Source organism: Pygocentrus nattereri, chromosome 12 (genome assembly GCF_015220715.1).
Source record: "Pygocentrus nattereri isolate fPygNat1 chromosome 12, fPygNat1.pri, whole genome shotgun sequence".
In the NCBI taxonomy this organism is placed as follows: Eukaryota; Metazoa; Chordata; class Actinopteri; order Characiformes; family Serrasalmidae; genus Pygocentrus; species Pygocentrus nattereri.
The window spans coordinates 35,364,782-35,376,944 of record NC_051222.1 but is presented as its reverse complement, the minus strand read 5'-3'; the positions used below and the strand labels follow the sequence as shown (position 1 = coordinate 35,376,944).

The following is a 12,163-nucleotide window of genomic DNA, read 5'->3' as shown; positions in this document are numbered from 1 at the left end:
GTCTGCAGTTTGTAAATTAACAGGAAGAGGGCGCTGTTTTATCTGCTATGTGAAATTAAGGCCTTAAACTGTGTTGCTGTTCTAATGCAGTCACTTCAGTGGAGATAAAACAACACAGAGGACTAAAATGCTGATGAATACATGTGAAAAAAAAACACTCCTATAACAAATACACTCCTTTAAAATAAAATAAATAAATAAATAAATAAATAAATAAAATAAAAATAAAAAAGTAAAAATGTTTAACTTTTAGTTTTATGTAAGCAGGTTGTTGATGTACAGTGGATCTGGAAAGTTTTCACAGTGCTGCACTTTTTCTACATTTTCTTATGTTACAGGCTTATCCCAAAATTGATTAAATTTATTTTCCCCTGAAATTTCTACACACAATATCCCATAATGGCAAAGTGAAAAAAGTTTGAATGTTTTGCAAATTTATTAAAAATAAAAAACAAAAAAATCACACGTATATAAGTATTCACAGCCTTTGCCATGACACTCAAAATTGAGCTCAGGTGCCTCCTGTTTCCACTGATCATCCCTCAGTTGTTCTAACAACTTGATTGGAGTCCACCTGTGGTAAATCCAGTTGATTGGACATGATTTGGAAAGGTGCACACCTGTTTATCTGTTAATTTGTTACTGTATGTAGTACGTAGTTTTTTTCATGTATCTATACTTTACTGAAGTATTTACTTTCACTCCACTACATTTCAGAGTCTAATATCCGACTTTTTCCTCCTACATTTTGAGAAATCTGTTGTTCCTTTTGGTTTCTGTGTGTATAAAAACATAATATGTCAAAACGAGAGAAGCGCAAAGCCAGAGCACCAATCAGGGCCCAGCGGTCACTTTGTTTAGAGCTGGTTTTGACCTGTTGGTCATCCAAGTCCACAAAACACATGTAGACTGGGTTGGCAAACTCTTATGTCCCCCAACAATATGTGAGAGGGTAAAAAGCTTGTCCATCTTTTCACAGCTGGGATGAAGTCTCCTTTCCAGCATCTTGGCACAGACTTTCCCAAGGAAAGCAGTGTGATACCCCAATAGTTGGCACACACCCTCATGTCCCCCTTCATAAAAATAGGGACCACCACCCCAGTCTGCCAGTCCAAGGGTACTGTTCCTGAGGTCCATGGAATATTGCAAAGGCGTGTTAGCCACAACAGCCCCACAATATCCACAGCCTTAAGCATCTCTGGACAAATCTCATCCACCCCTTTGCCAACTTGCCACCTACCACAGTGACCTCCACCAAGGAAATGGAACTTGACACACCAGAAACCTCTGGCTCTGACTCCCATGAGGGAGGCAGGTCTCCCAGATTAAGGAGTTGCTCAAAGTGCTCCTTCCACTGACTGACAATATCCTCATTTGAAGTCGCCGGACAGTTGTTCAGAACCTCCTTGAGGCTGAACAAAAGTCTTATTCCATGGCCTCACCAAACTCCTCCCATGCCCTGGATTTTGCTTTTGCCACCATTGTGGCTGCCACCTTTTTTAGCTTTTAGCACCTATCTGCTGAGTCAGGAGTCCTTCAGGCCATCCAGTCCCTAAATACCTCTTTATTCAACTTGACAGCCTCCCTTACCACTGCTGTCCACCAGGAGGTTTTTGGGACCTGACAGGCACATACAAGGTTTTGGTCACAGCTACACCTGGCAGATTCCACAATGAAGATTTTGAGCAGGGTTCATTCAGACTCCATGTCCCTTACCTCCTCCAGGATATGAGAAAGCTCTCCCGGAGGTGGGATTTGAAATCATTCCGAACAGGGGCATCTGACAGTCATTCCCAGCACACCCTAAATATTCGCTTGGGCCTACTGGGTCTGACCATCAGTCTTACCTGCCATCTGATCCAACTCACCACTGAATGGTGATCAGTTGACAGCTCAGCACCTCTCTTCACCCGAGTGTCCAAAACATATGGTCCCAAGTCAGATGAAATGACAACAAAGTCGATCCCTGACTTTTGACCCAAGGAACTCTGGTACCATGTACACTTAAGAGCATCATTGTGTTCAAACTTAGTGTTTGTTATGGACAATCCATGCCTGGCACAGAAGTCCAATAACAATTCAGCATTCAGGTTTAGATCAGGCAGGTCGTTCTTCTCAATCAAACCTCTCCAGGTCTCCCAGTCATTGCCAACATGAGCATTGAATTCTCCCAGTTAGACTATGGTGGAACCCCGCCCAATTGCTACAAGAAGGCCGAATACTCTGACCTGTTGTTAGGTGCATAAGCACAGACAACATTCAAAGATTTCTTCGCGATTTTAATTCTCATTGAGGTGACTCCAACTGCATGGTCGCACTCGGGGACTCGTGAATATCCCCACACCTGCCAGCGCCTCTCACCCTGTACAACCCTGTGTAGGAGAGGGACTAACCCCTATCCAGGAGTTTGGTTCCAGATCTGACACTGTGGGTGGAGGTGAGCCCAACTATATCTAGTTGGTACCGCTCAACCTCCTGCACAAGCTCCGGCTTCCCCCCCAGTGAGGTTACATTCCACATACCAGTTTCTGCCACATGGGCCTAGGCCACCAAGTGCCTCCCTGCAATCTCCCACTGCATATATGGCACTGCACTCCTCCCCCATGCTGGACTGTGTTGGTGGTGGGCCCACATGTTCTCCCCATGTTGCCTCTTCGGGCTGAGCTCAGCTCGGTTACATGGGCTGCCGAGCCTCCAGGAGTTCAGGAGTTCGTATAAGAACACTACCACTAGGCCTGGCTCAAGAGGTAGGTCCCAGTGACCCTCTCCCGGGCAGGGTACATGACTGTGTCTGTTGTGCATGGAATTTTTTGGAAACAGGCGGTGTATATATTAAATCAGATATTTGGATTTACAGAAATTAAGAAAGACAGTTAAAATGTGAAGCTTTTATTTAATTTATTTGTATTTTATTTAATAGCCATTAAATATTATTATAAATAAGTACAGATACAGAAAAGACCAGTTGTAGTTTTGCTTGTTAGCAGGATTTTTTTTAATTTAAAAGCTAAAATAGAGATATCTTCATGTGTTGAACATTAACAAATGATACAATCTGACATTTAAGTGTATCTCCAAATAATTAGAGATCCTGAAACACTGAGCTCACAGATATAGAGAAACATGAACAACAAAGAAACAGACAAACTCAGAACAAACATCCACAAACACAGTTCATTACAACATCCTTAATCTTAGTGCTAATCCACCTTGTTCCCTCACCCTGGATCATGATGCAGCGATCTAAAGTGAATCCATGGTATATGGAGTTTATCACCTTCTCTGTTACTGAGGATCACAGTTTAACGTGTAGAACTCACTGCTAGAGTGTCATACTCAGGAGACCTGGACTGAGGGTCCAGAGCTGTGTACGGGTCTTCAGGAGAACAGGATTGAAGGTCCAGAGCTGCGTACGTGTCATCAGGAGAGCTGGACTGAACAGCCTGTGTGAGGGAAAGAGGGAATGAAGCAGAGGAGGAGAAATAAAGACTCCATTTATTTTCTGAGGTAAGAGTTCTTCACGGATATAGAGGGAGGATTTGTGAGGAGACACTTACTGCAAGTGTGTGGTACACATCATCAGAGGACCTGGCTGAGGGATGAAGAGCTGTGTATGTGTTGTCCTGAGCATTAGGGTCAGCGTTCTGGACAGAGGATGGGTAGAGAAGGTGTAGAGAGACTGAAGGAGTTCAGGGGTCATTAAATAAGTTTACTGTAAGAACTTTTACTGAATAGAGAAAATAAACCTCATCATGATTTACTGACTAAGAACTGAAGCTCTGTAGCTTTAAACAGCACCAGCACCTCCTCACAGCTGCATCACACAAACCTCATTCTTATTGTCTCAGTCTTATTGAGCCATCTTGTGCAAATGATTTGTAATTACATACAAATTTTACTAGATTTTCCTTCACTGTTCAGTCATATGTGGGTAATGATTTGATTATAAACAGGTTACCAGGCAACTAATCTAAAAATTGCATGCAAATTGTATTATTGTTATCTGGTAACTAATTATTTAATTGTTATTTGTTGCTATTACAATTAATAATGTAATATTCATTAAACACAACAAAGTGAATGTGATTTTTAGTTTATACACCTTACTACCACAATATTACCACTTTAATACCATTTTATTAACCAGTCATTAACAATTTGTGCATTAAGACCAGTGTGTTTATGAATCTGTTGAAGCTCACCTCATCATCTCGCTCTTTCAGGTTTCTTTTGCCCCTAAAGAAAAGAAAATCTGTATGAATATGTTCATTACTGACTTTACTCATGCAGAGTGAAAAATCCATACATATAGTTTTATACAGAGCTTGTCTTTCAGACAAGATACATTTGGGTAATAAATTAATGAAAAGAATCATGGTTGCATTTGATAAAGGGTATAGTAAATGATATAGCTACCTCTGCTTCAACCTCAGACTGCAAAATTCACATTTATGCAGATGATACAATTTTATATTGCTCAGCTGATTCTATTCATGCTGCAACAAGAAAATTACAGAGCTCATTTAATGCTCTGCAGGTGGCGTTATATAAGCACAAACTAGTTTTACATGCCACGAAAACTAAGTTCATGCTGTTTTCCAGATCTTTTAATACTGATTTTAGTACTGTAAATATTACTACCCTGGCAGGATCCACTATTGAGAGAGTCACAGAATATAAATACCTTGGCATATGGCTGGATGATAAACTCAGTTTTAAACCACACATAAATAAACTAGTCAGTAAATGCCGACAGAAGCTGGGTTATTTTTATAGACATAAGTCCTGTTTCCCCATGCACGCCAGAAAAAGACTAGTTGAATCAACTTTACTATCAGTGCTGGACTATGGCGACGTTATCTATAAATATGCTCCCTCCAGCTCTCTCAAATTACTGGACCCAGTGTATCGCTCTGCCCTGAGGGTCATCACTGGAGATCCGTACAGAACTCACCACTGTGAGCTGCATGCGAAAGTTGGGTGGCCCTCTTTAACGGTACGAAGGGAAACACACTGGTTGATTTTTATTTATAAGACACTCTCCGGTCATTTGCCAGAATACATCACCTCATTGATGATTACATATAACAGTAATTATCAGACTCGCTCTAGTAATTGGATCAGCTGCCAGGTACCAAGAGTTTTTACTGAACTGGGAAAATCTGCTTTTAGTTACAGCACCAGCTGGAATTCACTACAGGAAACACTAAAACTCAGCTCACTGGTGTCACTCAGTCATTTTAAACTTTTAATATCAAACCACCTACAGACAGCCTGCACCTGTTTTACTTAATTATATTTATTCGTAACTTTTATTTTTGTGTTAGTTCTCCTTAGTTTTTATCTCTTTTTATTTATTTATTTATTTCCTCTCATTTTATTTTAAGTTTTTATGATTACTTTTTTAATTTGTGATATTGTACTATTACTTTACTAATTTCTTATCTATTTCGATCTTAATTTCTTACCATTTAAAATCTCAAGTTCTATTTTTATCTACTTTTATCTTTTATTCACTGTTATTTTAAATTTTCTTTTAATTTAAAATGATTAAATGTAGTTATTATTTTGTAGTCATGTCAATCCCTGTTTTTGTAAATGCTCGGCTACATTGAAAATGAGGGTTGCCCTCAATGTACTTCCGAGTCAAAATAAAGGTTGATTGATTGATTGATTGATAGTATTAGCAAGTAAAGTAAAGATTAAAGGAAAGAAGAAGTAAATAATATGAACCTCACCTCCTCCAGAAAACCACAGTGAGCAGAGCTGCATTTCCACAGAGACTGACTCCAACAATGACATACAGAACCACTGAATACAGAACCACTGAACCACATGCTGGGACACACACACACACACACACACACACACACACAGATACACACACACACACACACACACACACACACACACACACACACACACACACACACACACACACACACACACACACACAGACATACACAATGAAGTGTTACATTGTAATTGAGTTAACAGATACTAAAAATGGCATAATGATTTTAATAACTATTGAAAGAATATGAACAATAATAAAGCACTAAAGAATAATTAGAAATGTATTTCTCTAATTATTCACCACCTACTCTTAACAGTGACCATCACAGTTCCATTCAGAGCTCCATGATCATTCTGAGCTTCACAGTAGTGCAGTCCAGTGTGGTCAGCAGTGAGGCTGATGATGCTGTAACTGTGTCCAGATCCTACAGGTGAGGTTCCACCTTCTTTAAACCAGGTGTAGATCTTCACAGGTGGGTTTCCATCACTGCTGCAGGTCAGAGTCACTGAACTGCCCTCCACTATTTCACCAGAGGAACAGATGGACACTGAGACGTTCTTTGGAGGATCTACAGATAGAAATGACAGGGTTTCTTAAAAGTCAGTAGTCCTTGGCAAACAAGTAATTAAAGGTTTCTTTTATATATAGTCAGCATGAAAGAAGGTCTAATTGACATTTATCTCTCATTCATTTTCTGTAAGTATTGCTGAGTGATGTGTCATCTTCAATTTTTTCAAGAAAAAATGAAAAATAAACAGTTAAACTCACATCTGACTCTGAGGCTGTGAGCAGTAGAGCGGAGGTGTTGAGATCCTCCTACAGCACAGCTATAACTGCCTGCATCCTCACTGCTGACTGTCTGCAGGTGGAGCTGGTTGATCTTGATGGTCTTTGTGGTTAAAGGACGTCCATTTTTGTACCAGATGAATGTTGGGTCAGTCAGACTGCAGGTGGTCTTACATGTCAGATCTGCTGTTTGTCCCTCTGTCACTTCTTCAGGAGCTTCTACATGGAGCTCTAAGACAATAAGAGGAACATCAGATTAGAAGGGAAAAGCTGTAAAATGTTTAAAAATACTCAGAAAACTGATTCACGAAACTTCCATACTCTGATACATCAAGCAGTACTTTGGTGCTGTGCAATAATAACTGCTGAAGTGTGGCCGAAAATACATTCTGAGATCCATGTGCCAAAATCAAGGAAAATACCAAGAAAAAAACATTTTATAGGTCCACACCAAACAAGAACATCCTTCCTAAGAAGTTTCTTCATCTGGGGCTAGTCAACCTTCTGCGTGTAGAATGGTCTCAGAGTGGTGATATTTATCAACTCCTGAAGTAATTTTATTTGAAGATTTCAATTAATAATGACAATGTTCATAAGATAAACATTTGATGTGATACTTACTATTAAGTTTGCATTTGTATCACTAATATTTTTATGTCTTCATAACTACACGCTGTAACGTGGAGCGAGGAGGCGGACGCACACGCTGAGATAAGCGAGATTTATTACGGGCAAATCCAGGGTCGTAGTCAGAACAGTCCAGGGTCAATGAGCCGACACGGACAGATCGAGGGTAAGACATGACGAAAACAACCAGAACCAACACAAACAAAGACCAGGTACAACGATACAAAGATACAATGACTGGCCAACACAAGGGGCAAACACAGGGCTTAAATACACATAACAATGAGGGACAGGTGAAAACAATCAGGGGCGGAGTTACAAACCAAAACAAGAACACATGGACAGGACTGGGAGGAGCCAACCGTGACAGTACCCCTCCCCAAAGGCACGCACACCGAGGCGTGCCAACCAAAAACAGAACCAAAACAAAAAGACACAGGAGACCAAAAACCGAAACAAACTACACAGAGACAGGCAAAGACACAGGAGACCAAAAACCGAAACAAACTACACAGAGACAGGCAAAGACACAGGAGCAAGAGAACACGAAACCACAGGCACAGACTCAGGAGCAGAGGCAGAAACGGGCACAGAGGCAGGGACACAAGAGGCAGGACCAGACACAGAAACAGACGAAACAGAACGAGGACAAAAAACGGAGGGAGGACGAGGAGGCACAACACAAAACGACGCCGACCGAGAGACGACCGGAGACACAGGACGAGGAAAACAAGAACGAACAACAGACCACGCAAAAGACAGGGGAACAGGCACCAAGACAGACACAGGAACGGAAACGGGCACGGAAACAGAAACAGGAACAGAAACAAAAGGAGACACAGGAACGGGAACCACAACAGGAACGGGAACCGAGACAGACACAACAGTAGGGAACAGGACAAAACCAGGGACTGAACAAGGCAGAAACAAAGGAACGGAAACAGACACAGGAGGCACAGAAGGACCACAGGGAACAGGGACAGAAACGGAGGGCCCAGGGGGAACAGACACCGACGAGGGCGGGATGGGAGGGAACAAAGGGGATGTAACGTCCACGGAGGCAGGCGCGGGGCCTGCTGCGACGTCCACGGAGGCAGGCGCGGGGCCTGCTGCGACGTCAGCGGAGGCAGGCGCGGGGCCTGCTGCGACGTCCGAGGCGACTGGCGGCGGGTCCGGAGGCGCGGCGACTGGTCCGGAGGCGCGGCGACTGGCGGCGGGTCCGGAGGCGCGGCGACTGGCGGCGGGTCCGGAGGCGCGGCGACTGGCGGCGGGTCCGGAGGCGCAGGCTTGCCGCGGGGTGCGGCCACGGGATCAGAAGTGCCGCGGGGTGCGGCCACGGGATCAGAAGTGCCGCGGGGTGCGGCCACGGGATCAGAAGTGCCGCGGGGTGCGGCCACGGGATCAGGAGTGCCGCGGGGTGCGGCCACGGGATCAGGAGTGCCGCGGGGTGCGGCCACGGGATCAGGAGTGCCGCGGGGTGCGGCCACGGGATCAGAAGTGCCGCGGGGTGCGGCCACGGGATCAGAAGTGCCGCGGGGTGCGGCCACGGGATTGGGCTTTCGGGCTGGGGACCTCTGCTCCAACCTGGAGGAACACACAGATACTGGACCCACTCGGCCGTTCCCAAAGCTCACTCGAGCGATTGGCAGCTCGCAGTGACGCTTGCGAACGAGCCGAGTACCAAAAAACGGGTCATCTGAATGCTCCTTCTGTCTGACCCCGTCTTGTACTGCAGGTCGCTCCTCCCTGCAGTGGCGCTCAAGACGGGCAGACCCAAGGCGCTTACCTGAGCTCTCGCCGCCCGGACACAAGGCGGGAAGGTCCTCCGCTTTCTTGCGGGACCGACGAGACGCTCGTGTTCCCTCAGCGCCAGGGGATTTGCTGTCTCCGGCTTGGTGGCGTTGGGACACGGCGAACTCAGGCTGCTTAGAAACAGCCGGGGTTTCGTCCCAACGGAACAACCACATGCCGGAGTCTCGCTTACCTGCTGCGTCCTGTGTGGGCCAGTCATTCTGTAACGTGGAGCGAGGAGGCGGACGCACACGCTGAGATAAGCGAGATTTATTACGGGCAAATCCAGGGTCGTAGTCAGAACAGTCCAGGGTCAATGAGCCGACACGGACAGATCGAGGGTAAGACATGACGAAAACAACCAGAACCAACACAAACAAAGACCAGGTACAACGATACAAAGATACAATGACTGGCCAACACAAGGGGCAAACACAGGGCTTAAATACACATAACAATGAGGGACAGGTGAAAACAATCAGGGGCGGAGTTACAAACCAAAACAAGAACACATGGACAGGACTGGGAGGAGCCAACCGTGACACACGCATTAATGTGCTTCAGCGGTTAGAACCTTTGGAGTTACACAACTGTGGTGATGGAGGGCTGGTGTCCAGCACAGTTCCTCAACTCAAATATACCCACTAAACTGGACGCTTAGTGGAGTGTTTGAGCAGTGAATTCACCGATCTGGGAAGGAGATATGCACCTCTGCCATTGGGTAAGTTTCAGATTGAAAAGGAGGTTCACCACTGCTCCCTCTACTGGCTGAAGTTTAAATATCTCCATAGTGGGGCTGAATCTCAAATGGCTCCCTGCTCCCTACATAGTGCACTATGTAGGGATTTAAATACTGGATCCTTCAACCCATCAGAGGAACACACGGCTAAGAAATAGTCGTTTGGGACTCAGACACATCCACACTTGGTAAATAATGTGCTATTTGGCTGTAGAGGCAAGAATTTCTAAACTTTCATAGCTTGCAACCTCCAGGGCTGTTTGGGATTCAGCCTGGGTTTGGCACTACTTCTGACTGAAATACGGACATTTGAAGTACAGTACTGCATGTAAAACATTCAAGTGACATTTTAAGACTTTTTTACTGCCATTTTACAGCAAATCATACAGTAAGTATTTGAATTCAAGCCTGTGATATTAATAATAGAGTTGTTTAGGCTGTTGTTAGCTGATTGTTTAGGCTGTTGTTAGCTGATTGACCAGCCTAGTTCTAGAACATAAGTTGCCAGCCCCTCAGTTTAAAACAATGTATAGGGTCAAAAAAGAGCAGATAAACTGAATGAGGAGTAAGACCAGATAGAATGATGTAGGAGTGAATCAGAACAGAAGCTGAACATCATTAGAGCAGATTAATAAAATCAGTGATGATAAAACAACATGAATATTCAGAGCAGTCATGAATAAACATTACTCTGAATCCAGAGCTGTGTCTTATAGCTGGACAATGGGATGATTAACTCACCTGTAACTCTGAGATGAACTCCAGGAAAACCTGCCCATCTTTCTTTTTCTACATATGTTTTGATTCTGAAGCAGAACTGATGTTCATCCTTCTTCACTACATCACTCAGTTTGAGGGAGAAGTGTTTCTGATCATCAGTGAAAAACTCGACTCTGCCTGAATAAACTGGGTCTTTACTCAGATCAGTCGGCTCCACCCCTGGAACTGGGTCTATAGTCCAGAAAGTCTTTGTCACTGTGAGACGTTTTGGGTGAGTAAAAGTTCCGTTCATAAACACTGTGGATCCATTTAAAGCACAGATTTCCTGTTGTTTGTACTTCACACTCCACTCTGTTCCAAAAGCTCCTGAAACATATGATGCATGAAAGAGCTGATTACAGAGTCTGGAGCCCATAAGACAGTCAGAGTTACTGTAGCTTACAGCTTCACTTCTCTCCTCTCCAACTCCAGCAGCTACTCTACACCACTGAGCTGATTCTGAGAAGAGCTCTGAAAGTGCTTCATCAGAGTGAGGGAGGCTGGGGAGAAGCACTAATCAGCAGCTCTGAACACAGTGAATATGGGGAACTTCTAGACATTATCAAGTAAACAGTGCAGTTCTACATCACAGACGTGTGTAGAGAACATATCCAGCGTGCTGCTGTAGTGACGATGTTACAGTAGGATCTGCTGACTCACCAACAATCATGAGCAGGAAGACCAGAGGAAGAGGAGGAGTCATTCTGAGTGACATCACGGTGAAATACAGCCGAGTTTCGCTGAGCTTCAATAACGAGATATGAATTTACAGTTTAAAGTTCCTGAGAGAAAAGAAAGATGGAGAAAGATAAAGACATAAACAGACACTTATCTATCTATCTATCTATCTATCTATCTATCTATCTATCTATCTATCTATCTATCTGTCTGTCTGTCTGTCTGTCTGTCTGTCTGTCTGTCTGTTTATCTATCTATCTATCTATCTATCTATCTATCTATACATCTATCTGTCCATCCATCTGTCCATCTATCTATCTATCTATCTATCTATCTATCTATCTATCTATCTATCTATCTATCTGTCCATCCATCCGTCTATCTATCTATCTATCTATCTATCTATCTATCTATCTATCTATCTATCTATCTATCTATCTATCTATCTATCTATCCATCTGTCCATCCATCTATCTATCTATCTATCTATCTATCTATCTATCTATCTATCTATCTATCTATCTATCTATCTATCTATCCATCCGTCTATCTATCTATCTATCTATCTATCTATCTATCTATCTATCTATCTATCTATCTATCTATCTATCTATCTATCTGTCTATCTATCTATCTATCTATCTATCTATCTATCTATCTATCTATCTATCTATCTATCTATCTATCTGTCCATCCATCCATCTATCTATCCATCTGTCCATCCATCTATCTATCTATCTATCTATCTATCTATCTATCTATCTATCTATCTATCTATCTATCTATCTATCTATCTGTCCATCCATCCATCCATCTATCTATCTATCTATCCGTCCGTCCGTCCGTCCGTCCGTCCATCTATCTATCTATCTATTTACTGATGTATATTTGCCAGATAATTTAACACATCAGAAAATGTTTAATAAACAAATATATAAATATTAAAATAATGAATAATTAAAAGATCAGCCTTTCTTACTTCGCTG

At 43.1% G+C, this 12,163-nt stretch overlaps 1 protein-coding gene across 1 annotated transcript; it reads right to left on the bottom strand.

Moving 5' to 3' along the window:
- Window positions 1-2,981: 2,981 nt before the first annotated feature.
- Window positions 2,982-11,266, bottom strand: LOC119264730 (B-cell receptor CD22-like). The gene is made up of 8 exons (XM_037543470.1): window positions 11,160-11,266; window positions 10,482-10,826; window positions 6,566-6,814; window positions 6,105-6,365; window positions 5,739-5,838; window positions 4,203-4,236; window positions 3,558-3,644; window positions 2,982-3,443 (listed from the first exon to the last, which is right to left on the bottom strand). The coding sequence occupies exons 1-8, from the start codon at window positions 11,212-11,214 to the stop codon at window positions 3,303-3,305; spliced, it is 1,272 nt and encodes a 423-aa protein (XP_037399367.1). The 5' UTR covers window positions 11,215-11,266; the 3' UTR covers window positions 2,982-3,302.
- Between the last annotated feature and the right edge of the window lie 897 nt (window positions 11,267-12,163).

What these genes read in the sequence shown, in the direction of transcription:
- LOC119264730 (XM_037543470.1), bottom strand. Translation starts at nt 11,214, where the DNA reads ATGTCACTCAGAATGACTCCTCCTCTTCCTCTGGTCTTCCTGCTCATG. An exon ending in TGAAAGAGCGAGATGATGAG is followed by an intron (nt 3,645 to 4,202) that starts GTGAGCTTCAAC and finishes TCCTCTGTCCAG; the next exon opens with AACGCTGACCCTAATGCTCA. An exon ending in ATGTGTACCACACACTTGCA is followed by an intron (nt 3,444 to 3,557) that starts GTAAGTGTCTCC and finishes TCCCTCACACAG; the next exon opens with GCTGTTCAGTCCAGCTCTCC.